This window comes from Colius striatus, chromosome 15 (assembly GCF_028858725.1).
Source record: "Colius striatus isolate bColStr4 chromosome 15, bColStr4.1.hap1, whole genome shotgun sequence".
NCBI lineage: Eukaryota > Metazoa > Chordata > Aves > Coliiformes > Coliidae > Colius > Colius striatus.
The window spans coordinates 3,755,631-3,770,641 of record NC_084773.1 but is presented as its reverse complement, the minus strand read 5'-3'; the positions used below and the strand labels follow the sequence as shown (position 1 = coordinate 3,770,641).

The 15,011-nt window shown below is 44.5% G+C and overlaps 1 protein-coding gene across 2 annotated transcripts in view; it reads left to right on the top strand.

The window, feature by feature from the left end:
- Positions 1–13,197, top strand: part of FAM120A (family with sequence similarity 120 member A) — a 53,061-nt gene extending 39,864 nt beyond the window's left edge. Inside the window, exons 13-18 of one of the 2 annotated variants that reach the window (XM_062008698.1) lie at positions 2,004–2,213; positions 3,398–3,581; positions 4,522–4,659; positions 6,112–6,253; positions 9,652–9,748; positions 11,188–13,197. In XM_062008698.1, the coding sequence (XP_061864682.1) occupies positions 2,004–2,213; positions 3,398–3,581; positions 4,522–4,659; positions 6,112–6,253; positions 9,652–9,748; positions 11,188–11,499 (1,083 nt within the window). In that variant the 3' untranslated portion in view covers positions 11,500–13,197. The remainder of the gene's footprint in view (positions 1–2,003; positions 2,214–3,397; positions 3,582–4,521; positions 4,660–6,111; positions 6,254–9,651; positions 9,749–11,187) is intronic. The other variant, XM_062008700.1, reaches the window with a different exon arrangement.
- The last annotated feature ends 1,814 nt before the right edge of the window (positions 13,198–15,011 follow it).

The window sequence follows — 15,011 nt, the reverse complement described above, 5'->3', positions numbered from 1 at the left end:
AAGGAAGCACGTGGTTATTTCTGCCAAGGGAATGAACTGCCAACAAGTTAATCCTGTATGTTCAGAAGAAATGTATGTAGCTCATCTGAGGTGAGCAATGTTGGGCTCGGCAGGGAGAAATGTGAGAATCATGAGTGTGAGGTCAGGACATCTGGAGCTGAGTAACTGTACCTGTGGGTGCCAGTGGCTCTGTAGGCAACCTGAGCGCATGGAAGGTCAGCAGAGTGTCTCCAATGTCCATTTTCAAAACACAGCACAATAAGCAAACAGCCAGGGGTAGAGATTTTGGCAAAGGTATCTGTGAGAGTTAGCAGAGTCTTCCATCTGTCTTAAGATTTGATGCAAAGAGGGGGAAACCCAGCATGAGAATTGCTGGTCTTAAGAGGCCTAAGAAAGGAAATCCCAGAGAAATTTTTTTTCCCTTTGTACACAAAATGAAAGGCAGGGACAAGGCAAGTGATAAGCAGCATGCAAAATTTGTGTTTAACAGAAAATGTTCTCCAGGTTTTAATTTTGAGCAATGCATGAAGAGTAGTTTGGGTCATTTCCATGATGAGTGTGTTGGTTAACTGAAAGATGCAATGTTTCATGGCATGGTGTCACCATCTTCATATGAAGCAGCTACTTCTGGTTTTGTTGAAGTCAGGCAGAAAGAGCAGCTGAGTTTGAACCCTGCTGCATATCTGCCAAACAATCTGAATGGTCTTTTGGATCTTAAAGGCTGCTTATGCATAAGGAAGGTAATGTAGTTTAATTTTAAAGTTTAATACCAAAGACTTGAAAATGTTCCCAAGAAAGGGCTGATATTTTGAGAAGTATTTTAGAGAACACTTGTAATGATATTTTCTTATGCCAGAGCTAAAAATATATTTGCTGCAAGCAAATCCATTTTGCTTCCACCACCATTCACTGTTTAATTCTACCTTTGGGTATCTACCCTGCATCCTAAATAAAGCTGTTGTATGCATAAAGAATACTTCAATAATAAGAGACACTTCCTAACAGTAAAAACTTGATTCAAGCTAACAAGCAATGTGTTCCAAAGGAGTTACAGAATCTCAAGGGCTGGAAGGGACCTGGAAAGCTCATCCAGTGCAACCCCTCTGCCAGAGCAGGACCACCTAGAGTAGGTCACACAGGAACTCATCCAGGTGGGTTTGAATGTCTCCAGAGAAGGAGACTCCACAACCCTTCTGGGCAGCCCCTTCCAGGGCTCCCTTACCTCAACAGTGAAAAAAGTCTCCCATGTGTTTCTTTGGAACCTCTTGTGTTCCAGCTTGTGCTCATTGTCCCTTATCCTATCACTGACCCTCATTGAGAACAGCCTGGCTCCAGCCTCCTGACACCCACCCTTTATGTATTTGTAAAGCTGGAAAGGGAATGTGATACATGAGAATAAAATGGAATCTGTCATTGAGGTCATTCCTGAACCTTTCTACAAAATATCTCAGAAGCACAAGGTGATGATTAGAAACAATTTTTAAAGGAATTTTTCTACTATTCATTTCCTAAAAGTGTCTTTAAAGCTTTTCCTTGCTACAACACACTTTACCATTGTTTGAAGAACTCCATGCTGCATGTTTATCAATGATCTTAACACAGCTAAAAGATGCATCTTACATGTTTTAGACACCACATGCCACAAATTAAAGATGAGTATTTTAGTCAAAGCTTTTTACTAACTTCTTGAGAAAGAATTGAGTTAAAACATCAGAAAGAATTTCCTGTGCTTCGTTGTTGAGAACTCGGGGTTTGGGGTTTTATCTCTCACCTCTAGAGAGAATGGAGGGAACAACAACCTTTCCTGAGTGTTGCAGTTTTGCAGAGACAAGTGGTGGATTCCGGTACGTTCTTCTGGTCAAACTGGCAATTACCTGTGAGAAGTCCAGACACACTTTAAAAATCTCTGTTTCCAAGAGTTTTGAGAAGCATGTAGCTATTGAAAGCAAGTATGAATTACATCTTACTATTACCTTACTAAACGTACCCTTTTCTTTGAGCAGATTGAGAATCTGGATCCCCGTGGAATTCAGCTGTCTGCTCTGTTTATGAGCGGGGTGGACATGGCGCTCTTTGCCAACGATGCGTGCGGGCAGCCGATTCCCTGGGAGCACTGCTGTCCCTGGATGTATTTTGATGGGAAATTATTCCAGACCAAGCTCATCAAAGCAAGCCGGGAGAAAGTTCCGCTCATTGACCTCTGTGATGGTCAGGTGCGTAGTTTGAGACGGAGGCAGGAGTGTGCCAGATGCTCAGCAGTGTTAGAGGTGGCTGGTTGAGCAGTCATTTGCTTCACGTGTCATCTCTCTACTTCTAACAGAGACACACGAGGTGAATAGCTAATGAGTGCTTTTCAGCTCTGTTTGCTTTCGGGCCTCATGTTGATGGTTCAGGTGGCATTTGGGAGATGTGGAAAAAGTAAACTGGCCTAAATTTTACTTCCCTTTTTTTTCCCCTCTCTGGAAACTGAAACTTGAATGCAACTGTGATACAGTGAACGACTGAGCCAACAACTGTCTGCTCATATGTTCAAGTACTGTCTTTTTGGGTCAGGTTAGCCAGACTGTCACAAAGGACTAAACTGCAGTGCTTTTACAGGGAAGGAAAATGTGCCATTTCTAACTTGCTTGTACAGACTGTGAAGTCATTCTTACAGTCCTTAAGCTCAAAATCTTTTCACATTTCTTGGGACCATTTTGAGTACAAATGGGTTTGGGTTTTGTCATATCCAAATCATGCAGTTATTGTCTAGCTATAGAGAACAGGAACTGATGACAATCATTGGGTTACTGAATGACTCAAACTTCTGTTTTAAAAACTTTTTGGGAGATGTGACATCTTAACAAAACAGCTTACCTACCTCCTCTTCTTTCTGACACAGGGGAAACTGATGATAGATTAAATATTAACAATGGTTGTGGTCCCTCTTGGGCCTGTTAGCCTCCAGGCCTGCCTTACCCTGTTCACATGGACTTTGTTTTGCAGCCCAGGTTTATGACGATTGTTCTGTTTAAAGTAAAGGGCTGTGTTAAGTGTTCAGGAGACTATAGCCAGAGGTTTCTCTGTTCCTTTCTGGAAAAGCCTCTTTTAACTGCATAACTTTAAATTGAACTTCAAACTGTTTCTATGTTGCAAACTTCCAGACTGTCTCAGTATTTAGACTCCCATCTCTAGCTATATAAAGGTTTTCTTGTGAATATTGGGATATCACTGATTGTCAGTAGATATGCAGGACAGATCACTGTAGTTTTCAAGGTAGCTTTATGGAAGTTGTTTGCAGCAGTTACCTACTCTTCTAATATTTTGCTTTCTTCTTTGGATTTGTTGTGTAAGTGTGGCTTTATATCATTGAAACCAGAATATTAACATCACTTTGTTACCTTCTCTTTGTTCATAGGCTGAGCAGGCAGCCAAGGTTGAAAAGATGCGTCAGAGCATCCTAGAAGGATTAAATTTCTCCAGGCAGAACCATCCTCTCCCTTTCCCACCTCCACCTGCCATGCCTTTCTATCCAGCTTCTATGTATCCTCGACACTTTGGGCCAGTCCCACCACCTCAGGGCAGGGGGAGAGGCTTTGCTGGTAAGTGAGGGGACAGCGATTCGAAACATGTTGGTGTGAAGCGTTACCTCATTTTTCACATTCCCAAAGCTACAACCAGATTTGCTGGTTGAATTTCCTAGGGAAAACACATAAAAGCAAGTGGTTGGCATTTGTTGTCCTGTGCCAATCGCTGTACTTTGTTGTTCCTTTTATTAGGCAGAGCCTAGCAATGAGGAATGTCTCCTATTGCTGCCTGTCTCCATCAAGATTTATAGTAACTGTGCTGGGTCTAAATATTTTTACTGCTGTTGTATGAAATGGAAAAAAGATGAATGGATCGATACTGGATGCTATGAAAACACTCTTATTTGCACTCTATATTGCTTCAAAACATTTATAAATATTAAGAACACCTAAATTAATGGACACAGTTTAACTGTCAGGGTTGAAGACAGCCTCTCCTGCTCCCCACCCCTCTTGTGTTTTGCTACAGTCTTTAAACCATTGGCACCAGGAGTGTGAGTACTGTTACAACCATTCCAGGCTATTTCTAGAATGATGCCCTTTCTTTAAAATCTCCCTGGTACCGAGGCCCGTAGGTGTTTTGACCCTGGACATTGGGAGCGAGACTTTTTGAGGTGCCACAACTGTAGCCATTGGTGCTCATTGCCAAGAAATTGCCGTGAGCCTTTTACAATGCTCCTTTTGCCACAGAAGTCGGGATGCCCCTTCCACACCCATGTCAAAGGCTGCTCTTTGGAGCAGAGTCCCTGTGCTGGCCGAGGCAGCAGGACATCCTTGGCCAGGGCTCCCTTGGTGGCGGTGGCTTGTCGCCTGCAGGAGCCCGGCCCGGCAGAGCACAGCCCTCCCTGCAGACTCCAGAGGGTGGAAGGAAGCAGGAGTCTGTGCTAGGGACCTTCCCGGATGCCTGCTCCCCTCACAGCTTTTCCCCTGTCTTTCTTTACCCTGGGTCTAACAGGAGTCTATGGCTTCGGAGGCCCTTATGGGGAAACAGTAGCCACAGGCGCTTACCGGGCCTTCCGGGTGGCGGCAGCGGCAGGACACTCCGGAGCCTTCTCTGGCAATGACAGCAACAGGACTAGCAAGTTTCAGGGCGGTAATTATACCCAAACCCTTTTTCTTAGAGCTTCTGGCAACGGCTTCCTTCACTTTACGGTTTGGTCTGAGGCTTTCCTACTGACTGCCAGTCTCCCTTTCTCCCTAACTGTCTCGGCTCTCCCCTCTGAGCTGCCCAGGCTGCGCTGCGCTCTGCTCCCCCAGGCCCCCGCAGCCCCCCTCGCACCGCCTCTCACGCCTACAAACCTCCTCCGAGCCCAGGATGGCCCCAAACCCAACCAGGCGCTCTGTCTCCTGCGCTTTGGAACACGAGGGTGGAGTCTGTCATCAGCTGAACTCTGCTTGACTGCATTAACAGTGATTTTTTTTCTGAAATTCGGGGGCAGTGGAGCTTTTTGCAAAAGCAGCCCAAGGTGGAGCTGACTGCCCAGGGTGTTGCTGCTAACCCCTTCCTCGCTGTCCCTGCTCTCCGTGTGCACACAGGCTCCAAATCTCCGTGCCTGCCTGTGTGCCCGGTGCTCATCTCCTGTACGAAATGGGGCAGTGGAAACCTCTCAGTTCCAATCCCCCATTTGGGATGAAATCTTCCCGTGTATTCAGCTGTTCTCTCTGGCCTCTGAGCTTTTATCCTTAGAGCAAACGTACCTCTAATGCTTCGTTATGTGAGTAACTTTGCCCCTGTAAATAGTTAGCATTTGAAGCTGAAAGACTTGTGCAGGGAAGTATGAACCTTTTTGGATGTAATCAGTAGTGTAGTTCCCAGTGTAGTAATGTCAGTTAGGGCTGCATAGCTGCTCTATTTTGAAACCCTCTCAGTGCTAGTTGTCTTACCAGTAACATCTGCCTCAGTTGCACTTACCTAGTTTCTTGAAACACGTGTTATGTCCCAGAGATGATTTTTGAGGGCAAAACACAGCTATAAGGATATGAGCAAGTTGAACGGAAGATAACGTTTGTGTTTTAGACAATTGCTTCTTTAGCTGCTTTCTTGGTAGGGGAAGGATAAAGCTGCCTTTTAACACCCAGATCCATTTAGATGCTATATTTTGTTAAAACTTAGTACAGATAGTCTGTCTAGTTAATTGGCTTACAGTCATTTATAATCTGTGTGTCTTACGCTGATATTTGATGCTCACTAAAAAATTACTTTAAACCTGCTTCATTAGGAATGCAGGGAAAGAATGATCTTCAGATAGCTTGTGAAATTCAACTTCAGTTTCTTAATACTGGGAACTTGATCCTGGAAACTGAAAGACTCTTGTAAGATCAGTTTTCTTTTCAGAAGTCATATCTGTTTTTTAAAAAGGGGAGAGAGAAAGGCTCTTGGAGTCACAATACTCCTGAAAGCCCACAGCACGACAAGTGATCTCTCAGTATTAAGAGAGAGGAGACTGTCTATGAGCTACAATCTGGGCAAACCAGTTTTCCATTCATTCGTGACTTTAATGTGATGATTTTGAAGATCAAGGTTTGGTTCTGCTTTTATGTGCAGGAGTCCAACCTATTCCTTCTCAGGGAGGGAAACTTGAAATTGCCGGCACTGTGGTCGGCCATTGGGCTGGAAGCAGACGTGGACGAGGGGGCAGAGGGCCGTTTCCTCTACAGGTTGTGTCTGTGGGAGGACCTGCGAGAGGGTAAGTGCAACCTCCTGAATATACTTTTCACACGTAGTTTAATGACTGGGGAGTTAGAGGTAAAGCAGGGAGAAGTGGGAGGTGTTAGAAATGGTGTGTGACCCCTTTTAGGATACATTAGGCAAATGTTACCTGCCGAGTATTCACAATTGCATTCATTTTAAGATGTTCTTAAGCAGTTATTTGATGAGTTTTAAGCATTTTTATGTGCAAATAAAATTAGTCCTCTGGATCTGAGAGATTGGTAGATACACACATGCAAGGGAATGTTCTGTATGAGGAAATTATTTCCATGAAATCAATAAATACCTTCTACCTTATCAAAACTATCACAGCACTCAGTTACTTTCTTTGTCATGGTAGGACATTTATTAAGTAGTAAGAGAAAACTTCTAATAGCTTCGTTATGTAATGCTTCTGTGAGGCAGAAAACACCTGAAGGACGTTTCTCTGTTTAATAGTTCTCTGCTACAGTCATGATGGGAGATGTGCTTAAAAGAATGTTAATTTCTTCAGTTCTTCCCCTTCATTTCACTGCAGCTGAAACTACAGGTGCACCTGGTTTCAGAAAAATAAATACTTTGGTATAAAATACCTGTCCTTTTAAGGGTATCTTTTTTTTCCACGGGGTTCATTGTTCAGTGCCTTACAGAGCTGCCTTATCTTCTTTAATTAAGATTGTGTCTATTACAAGAGACTATTCCAAAATAGCATGGTTTATATATCAAGTACATGAAAGGAATGGAGTAAAGGAAGTGTATAGATGCCATCTTCAGTTAGGAAGCGGCAGTCTGAAAGAATACGTCTGAACTGCATTAACTCCTCTCTATCCATTAATCTCACCAAACACGTGCCATAAAGCACAGTGTCAAGGCAGCAGGAGATGCTGGAATTCCTCTCTTGTTGGGCTGAGGGAGGAAGTGGTTGGATCTGAAGCCCTGGGAGAATGGGAGCAGGGGAAGAAGCAAGAGCTGCTGCTGTGGGGACAGGGAAAGAGCAGCAGAAGCACAGGCAAAAGAAAGTTCAGCATGAAAACCAGCATTAGTCTAAGAGCAGAACTGCCACTTGGAGAGGAGCAAATTTGGGCAGGAACATTTTATTCTTAAGAATGAGATTCAGTGCCGTAGAAAAGCATCTAGTGTCAGTTTAGGGCTGACTGCAGCTGGTGGGGCCTGTGGGATGCTGGTGCTCTGCAGAGCAGCAGCCCAGAAAGCAGGGAAAGGAGCAAGGGACTGTGGGGAGGCACTGGGCCCCTTTGGCTGTTGAAGTCTTACTGCCCATTTTCCATGGACACAGTAACATTTTAGACCGTTTAAATGAGGTCAGTGTGTGGTCCTCAGTGCTGTTTGTCATGAGGATCCATGAACAGGAGAATAGTGTCTGCTGCAGAGGTCATTTCACCAGCAAAGCAAATCCGTGACTTAATGCAAAACATCAGTACCCAGGAACTGACCCTGGCAGAAACACTGTCCTAACCTGAGAGTGCTCCTTAACTGGGAAGTGGTCAAATCACTGAAAGGCTGGTACTGCTCCTGTAAGTACCTTCATGACAGAGAACTGCTCTTCTCCAGTAGCAGCTCTCGAGTTGGGAGATGAAATGTCTGGCTTTTTCTTCCCACTGGAGGTACTGTCTTTGGGCAGTTGGGTTTGGGTGGAAGTTGTCACCTCTGAAAGACAGGAAAACTGTCAGTGCCAGATCTTCCTGTCTCCATCAAATCATAACTGGAGTTACTAGAATTAGTCAAAGAGGAAAAAACTACAGCAGGCAGCTTATCTGCTTGTTGTGTCAGTTGATAGTAAAAATAAAGCCTAGTAGGAAACCACACTAATGTTAGTGCTCTGTCTAATTGGGGTCCTTGTTGGCAAGGGCTGTTTCCTGGTAAAAAACCACCAGGAGACTGCACAGGGCATTGCCTGCAATTTATCACCTCGTCCTGGACACTCCTCTTTCATTTTTTATCTATTTCAGCAGAGAGGATCATGTCAGGCTTGTTTACACCATTGTTTCACCTTTCTCTGCAACACCAATCTCAGAGGTTGTTCTTCCTGGGTTAAATTATACCAGCTGCTTTTATTGGCTTCAATCCATCAATGTATTTAGTGTGATTTTTTTCTGAGTAGGAAAAGACTTACTCAGCTCTCTGAAGGGCACATTTTCATCTTGTTAAAAAAGCCCTGTTCACTTCTTTGGAAAAGATGCAGAGAGAGTTACTCAAATGTAAAGCACAGCTCTTCCCTCTTTGTTCTTTGCTGTTGCTTTTGAAGTCCAGTATTCAAGTTCTTATTGCTCTAAGTGGGAATTTACAGGGTGTGGGCAAAGACAGCATGGCATGGGGCAGAGTTTCTGCCCTGAGTCAGTTCTCTGGCACTGGAGTTTTGCAGCAGAGGAAACAGGAGCCCCACAGAAAATCTCTCCAGTCCTTCAGGCAGGTTTTTATGCCACTCAAAGGGACTTTCCTGGACTTTGGGGATCATCAGGTATATAGGAACCAAGGTACTGTTGAACTTACAGCTGTCCTTTGTGGCCAGGAGGGCAACCTGCAGTGGGGCTGGGCCTGGTGATGCTGGGCTGGCCTAAGAGGTTGTGGCCTGTGTCGGGCAGAGGGTCTGGAGGCAAAGCAGAGTATTTCTAACAGGGAACACCAACTGAATTTTGAGGTGAGAAGTAGTCCTCGTCATAATGATAAGGGAAGTTGAGTTTCTGCAGTTGATGATAAAATGATGTTAGCTGAGGGAAAGTTTGTTTGGATCCAACCTAATCTGTATTGAATGGCATCGGAAAGCCCCCACCCAGTGAGATCTGCTTGGGAGCCTCTGTTTGAGAGCATCCCAGCCTGATAAATTGCTACATGTCAGGTATGGCAGAAGCCTCATTTTTTCCTTCAGGTTCTTAGATAATTTTGTATTCTCCCATCAAAACTGAAGCAATTTCGTATTTGCCTTCCTTTCTCTTCTCTGTTTTCATCTAACACGTTTATACCAGGGAAGTGTTATTGAATGGGAGAAATGGCCTTGTAAACGGTTCCAATTGCTTATGTGGGTTTTTTTAAGGTGAAAGTATTTTGAGCTTTGTTTTTAAAGCACTGTAAGGATAATTTGACACTTTGAAAATGTTTCTGCAAAGCTTGAAAGTGCCTATTTATTGTTTCTCTAGAAGTGAAATATAGGAATAGTCCTTTTATTGGCACAAAAACAAAAGGTTTGTTAGATTTCAGACACTTGCAGGCACTAGAACCCTGTAGTTCTGAATTAGTCATAGCGCTTCTTTCACAAAGCACAAGGGTTAGTCACTAGACAGCGAAGCTAGAAGAAAAAAACTCTTCTAGCAAAGTACAATTTAAAGCTGTTTTTAACAAAGCTGTTATGTGTTTTGTCTTCTTTTTCCTCAAAACTCACAGGCGTCCCAGGGGAGTTATTTCCACTCCAGTGATAAGAACCTTTGGAAGAGGCGGAAGGTACTATGGGCGAGGTTACAAAAGCCAGGGAGCAATTCAGGTAATGAAGCCCTTGTGCCTTGACTTGAGAACACTCTGGTTTGCTGGTGTGGAACAGATGTAGTGACAAACACAACCTTACACAGAGCAAAGCGATTCCTGCTGGGATCTGCCCGTGCGTGGAGCCGTGTGGTGGTGGCAGAGGGCAGGCTCGGGGGGTGGTTGCATCTCAGCTACCAGCAAGCTCGGGTTAGCAAGTCAAGGAGGAAGATGTCTTTTGATGTGGAGGCTGTGCCTGTGCAGTGCTAACCAGCTCTGGGGGTAGCAACAAAACCAGAAAAATGGGGGAAATACAAAGCTCTGAAATAAATCATCTACCTACTCTCACCCAGTTTCTCCTCATGGTCCAACCTCATGAGGAAAAATGAGTAGCAGGACAAGGGTCTTTGCTGCTGCATGAGTCCAAATAGAAGAGCTTACTCTCTAAGCTTCTAGGAAATAACAGAGCAGTCTTTGCCCCTCTGAGCACACAGTTCCATTTTCAGTGGTGGCATATGAAGCATCCGTGGATCGTGACTTTATCTGTTCCATGGATCCTTTAAACACAGCTGTTCAAAAGCAAACTGCTGTTCTGTGTTGAACACCAGTGGCCTCAGTTACAAGTACCTCCCTTGGCCAGTGATCTGCTGCTGTGCAGTTTGGATTGGGGTACAAGTCCCAGTGGTAACGTCCAGGTGGGTGGTAAACAGGTAGAAAACTACCATATGGATGTGCAGTTTGCCATGGAGACAGCAGTCTGTAAGAGCAGGGAGGTGTTTGCAGGTATCAGTGAGATGAGCAATGTTCTCCAGTGGATAACACAGCAACTATTAACTTTGAGTAAAACTTGCTGTGTTCTAGGTCTGAAATAAAAATACTTCTCTTCCTCATTAAATTTCTGTGTACAGTCTACAAACGTACCTGTGTATTTGAAGCTTTACAGCTTTTTCTGTAGCATAGTGGTTTCTATTTCTGCAACACCAAGATTCATTGTTGCACATACCGAGGCACTAAATACAGGCCTGAATGCTGCACGGATCTGGGGTTTATTGCCATACTCAGCCCTGTAGGACTCTGCTGCATGCTTTTCGTGTGCAGGCACTTTGTTAAGCTGTGGAGAACGCAGACCTGCCTAAGGCAGCGTTGCAGGGGATCCTGCACTCCTCCAGAAACAGCCGGAGGACAGTTTGGGGTTGTGTTGAGGTGACACGTAATCGTATCATGGAACGGTAACGGACATGAAACGAGCAGCAGAGCTGAGCTGTGTGTTGGCTCTGGGTGGTGGTGTCCCCAGACATCCCCAGCTCTCGCCTGGTGGGGTGGCTGAGGTGGCAGCGTTGGGCAGGGCTCCGTGCCCGGGACGTGCGGGAGCTGCTGCTGTCAGTGGGTGCCGTCGGCGCAGCGGGCTGTAGAGATGGAGCCCTGGCTCTCCAGTAATTCTCTTCTTTTCTTAAAAAATAGGGCAAACCTCCTTATGCTGCTTCAGCAGAAGAAGTAGCCAAAGAACTTAAGTCAAAATCCGAGGAGTCTAAATCCTCACTTGTGTCTTCAGATGGATCCCTGGCTGAAAACGGAGTTGTGAATGAGGAGAAACCAGCTTCCCAGATGAATGGGAACACAGGAGACATCAGGGCTTCCAATCAGTCTGAAAGTGCCTTGAGTAATGACTCTAAAATGTGCAATACAAATCCTCACTTAAATGCACTAAATGCAGACAGTGTTTGCCATAAAGATGATGCTCTTGAGGCCACTGTCTTAAAAAAAGAAGAGTAAACTTATTTTTTATAGAGGGTGAAGGATGTTGGGAAGGGTCAGGATTAGGAATATCTGGAAAGAAAGAGAGCCTACAGTTACGTACATTTTTTCCTTTCCGTAAGAGAAAAATGAGGACTTTGGAAATTCGGATCCCTCTTTGATGTCAGAGATTTAAACAACACATTTTTAGTTTTAACCAGTTGTAGTCAAAATGCTACAATAAAACAAAAAAAAAAAGAGAAAGAGAATGAAGAGCATTTGACTCCCGCACTTAAAATGAAGTATACATAAAGTTTAAACTGGTTATGACAAAAGCTTGTAGTTTTGTTTTTTGAACTATAAAGAAAACAAATTTTGGCAGTCTTTAAGTATATATAGCTTAAAATATAATTTTTAGTACTTGGCACCATATGTATGCCATTATATTTGATTTTGCATTACTGTGTCACAATAAAGCTTTCTTTAAGGCTTTGATTTCATGATTATGGGGGGAAAAAAGGCACAACCACAGTTGTTTTTCTTTCTGAAATTTCATCACCGTTGACGTGGTTCCTTTTTTTTTTGTGTTACAAAACGTGCAAACGATAGAAACGAAAAATTATAGAGTAACATTGCAGTTCTGCTGATTTTTTAAATATACATCATACATAACGTTACAAGCAAGTTAAATGGAGACAAACTTGAAATCATAGAAGACGCAAACGACCTTTCAAAACAAACACAATGTGTTCTGAAACTTTTTGTGACTAATACCATGCATCCGTGATCAATGAACTATGTGGTTTTGAATCAGACGTAGACCATTAGTACTACTATTTGAGCTGAACTTCTGCATGGTTCATAATTTTTAAAGTGTGTAGTTAATATTATGCATGTTATTGTCCTCTTTCTTCCATTCTTACAAGTACTGTGCCCATTTGCAAAACACAAAAAAAAAAAGCTAATAATCAGTAATAGTCCTATAAAAGATGTTAACTATGTTTAGTCATTGACTGATCTTGCTCTAACCTTAAAATTTTGTGATTATTGACCTCTGTTGCATTTATTCTAAAACCTTTAAAAACAAAAAAAATTATCTAGCCGTTTTGAATATCAACGTTACCCTGGTGTACTCATTGCTGTATGCATTATTGTTCTCTGTTGCTGTTTTATGCCTTCATATTAGCAGATATGAAATTCTGTGAAAAACATAAAAAAAAATATGCTTTGATCTTCAAAAAAAAAAAAAAGTACCCCCCTTCTGTAGCAGGAAACAAATGGCTTGTTCTTGAGAACTTTCCCATCAAGAATTTAGTATAAGCAAATATACCTGTATCATTTTGATGTTTTTGTTAGTGTTTCCAAACTTAATGTACTTCAAAATCAGAATCATTTCTTTATATTCGTTTTCATATAATTCTCCTGATGCTCTTCATCACACATTAGTGATCAGAAATGAGGTGTAATTCCCCATTCCCTGCCCGCAAGAGCTAAGTAGGTATCTTAATGTAAGTTGAAGGGAGTTCTGCCCCAACTCATGGATTGTGCAAGAATGAACTACTGTTGGGTTTGATTGGTTGTAGATGGATTGTGGTGTGGTGTATTTGAAGGCTATTGAATGCAACTTACAGTGCTTAATAAAAATCTTTATTCTTTTAGTATAAAATACTGTATGCCTTTTTTGTCAAGTATTTTTTTAATTAACACCTTGTAAATAAAACGTTTCCTACGCCTGAATGAAGTGCTTGAGTTGGCGGAATGCGGGATGGAGAGGGGGAGGAGAGGGGGCGGCCTGCACACTCCACACATGGAAGCAAGGGGTTTAAGGAGGTGGGGATCTCTGGAAGCAGGGTGCTTAAGGAGGTTGGGATCTCTGGAAGCAGGGTGGTTAAGGAGGTGGGAATCTCTGGAAGCAGGGTGCTTAAGGAGGTTGGGATCTCTGGAAGCAGGGTGGTTAAGGAGGTGGGAATCTCTGGAAGCAGGGTGGTTAAAGAGGTGGGAATCGCTGGAAGCAGGGTGGTTAAAGAGGTGGGAATCGCTGGAAGCAGGGTGGTTAAGGAGGTGGGGATCACTGGAAGCAGGGTAGTTGGGAAGCAGGGAAGCAGGTAGTGGGAATCACAGGGGCAGTTGTTTCAGGAAGAGAAAGACCAGGCCTGGTGCTTGTGGGGTTTGGAGCTGAGGACGATGGACAGTGCCTGTATCTTGGCTCCTCCTGCCTGGGGAGAAGTTGTCCGTTGTGTGGGAGTTTCTTGTGCTGGTGGCACGGGAGGGGTGTGCAGTCGAACCTCGGCTGCTGGCAGGAGAGCTTCCATGCCCAAGCACACCCTGACTGCCGTTGGCTGCACAGAAGGCTCACCCGTTTCCTCAGTGCCTGACGTGCTCAGGTGCGGCCTCTCCCTGGGCCGTGGGTCTCTGTTAGAGCCTCTCTGTTCTGAAAATACCCAACCTCCTGTTTTGGGGATGGTTCAGCCACCTCTTGCCCTTTTTCCCAGCACAACCTGGTCTCTGGCATGGAATAAACACCAACACAAACCAACGTGCCTGGGAGCTGGCCCCAGTGTGCCGCATGCTGCGAATGGAATGACTTCACTCTTTTCCTCCATGTAACTATGGCAGCAACGTTTTTTTCATGGGCAGCCAAAGTGTGACAAGCGATCCGCACGAGAGGGACTAAAATTAGCATGTGAACGTACAGCAAATGAACGGACTCTTTGGCCCAAATGTAGGGCACTGCGTTTCCTTTCACAGAAAGTACAGGGAAAGGGTGTTTTATTTGTGGCCCTGTTCCCTGACTGGGACGTGGGTTTCGGTCCCTGCCTCTGCTGCAGGTGTGTGCAGGCTGAGGGCTCACGGTGTGGACGTGGGTGCTCAGGCTGAGCAGGGACCTGCAGGCTGGAGGGAAACACATGATGTTCCAAGTCTGCACCACTCGGGGTCTTCCCTCCTGTTCTGAGCAGCTTCCTGCAGGATATAAGATGCATTGCAAATTAATTTAGTCCTCTTCCAAAGAGTTAAACTGCCTCTGGAATTGATCCTATGGATTGACCAGGTGTTGCCTGGGCTTGTTCCTGAAGAACACCTCCTTCATGTGGGGTTATATATCAAATAAGCCTGTTCTGTTATGCAGTGTCACATGGACCTGGTTAAAATAGTTCACATTCTTTAATAATCCAATAAAGGTGTGTAGACGGGTTGCCTGCAGCTCCTGTGATAGTCCCTTGGGCAGCTGGTTGGCAGCAGCTCAGTCCCCAGGGTGGAGGTGGCTGCTTGCTGATGTCTTTTGCTCAGTTCCCCTCGGGCTGTGCCTGTCAGCTGCTGCTGCACCCGGGATGGGGCAGCGTGGGGGCTGAGCATATCTGCTGCAGGGAACAGGCTGTGGCCTGAAGGATTCCTGTTGATGACCCAGAAAAGGTCTCAGGTAGAGTGTGGTGGCCAAAGCCACCTCACTGCCGAGCATCTGAGCGGATCCCCGCAGCTGCAGTGTCTGTAGTAGGTGCTCACAGGCAGAGGGACTTTGTGGTACTTGCAGGGGCATTATGAGACGTGACCCT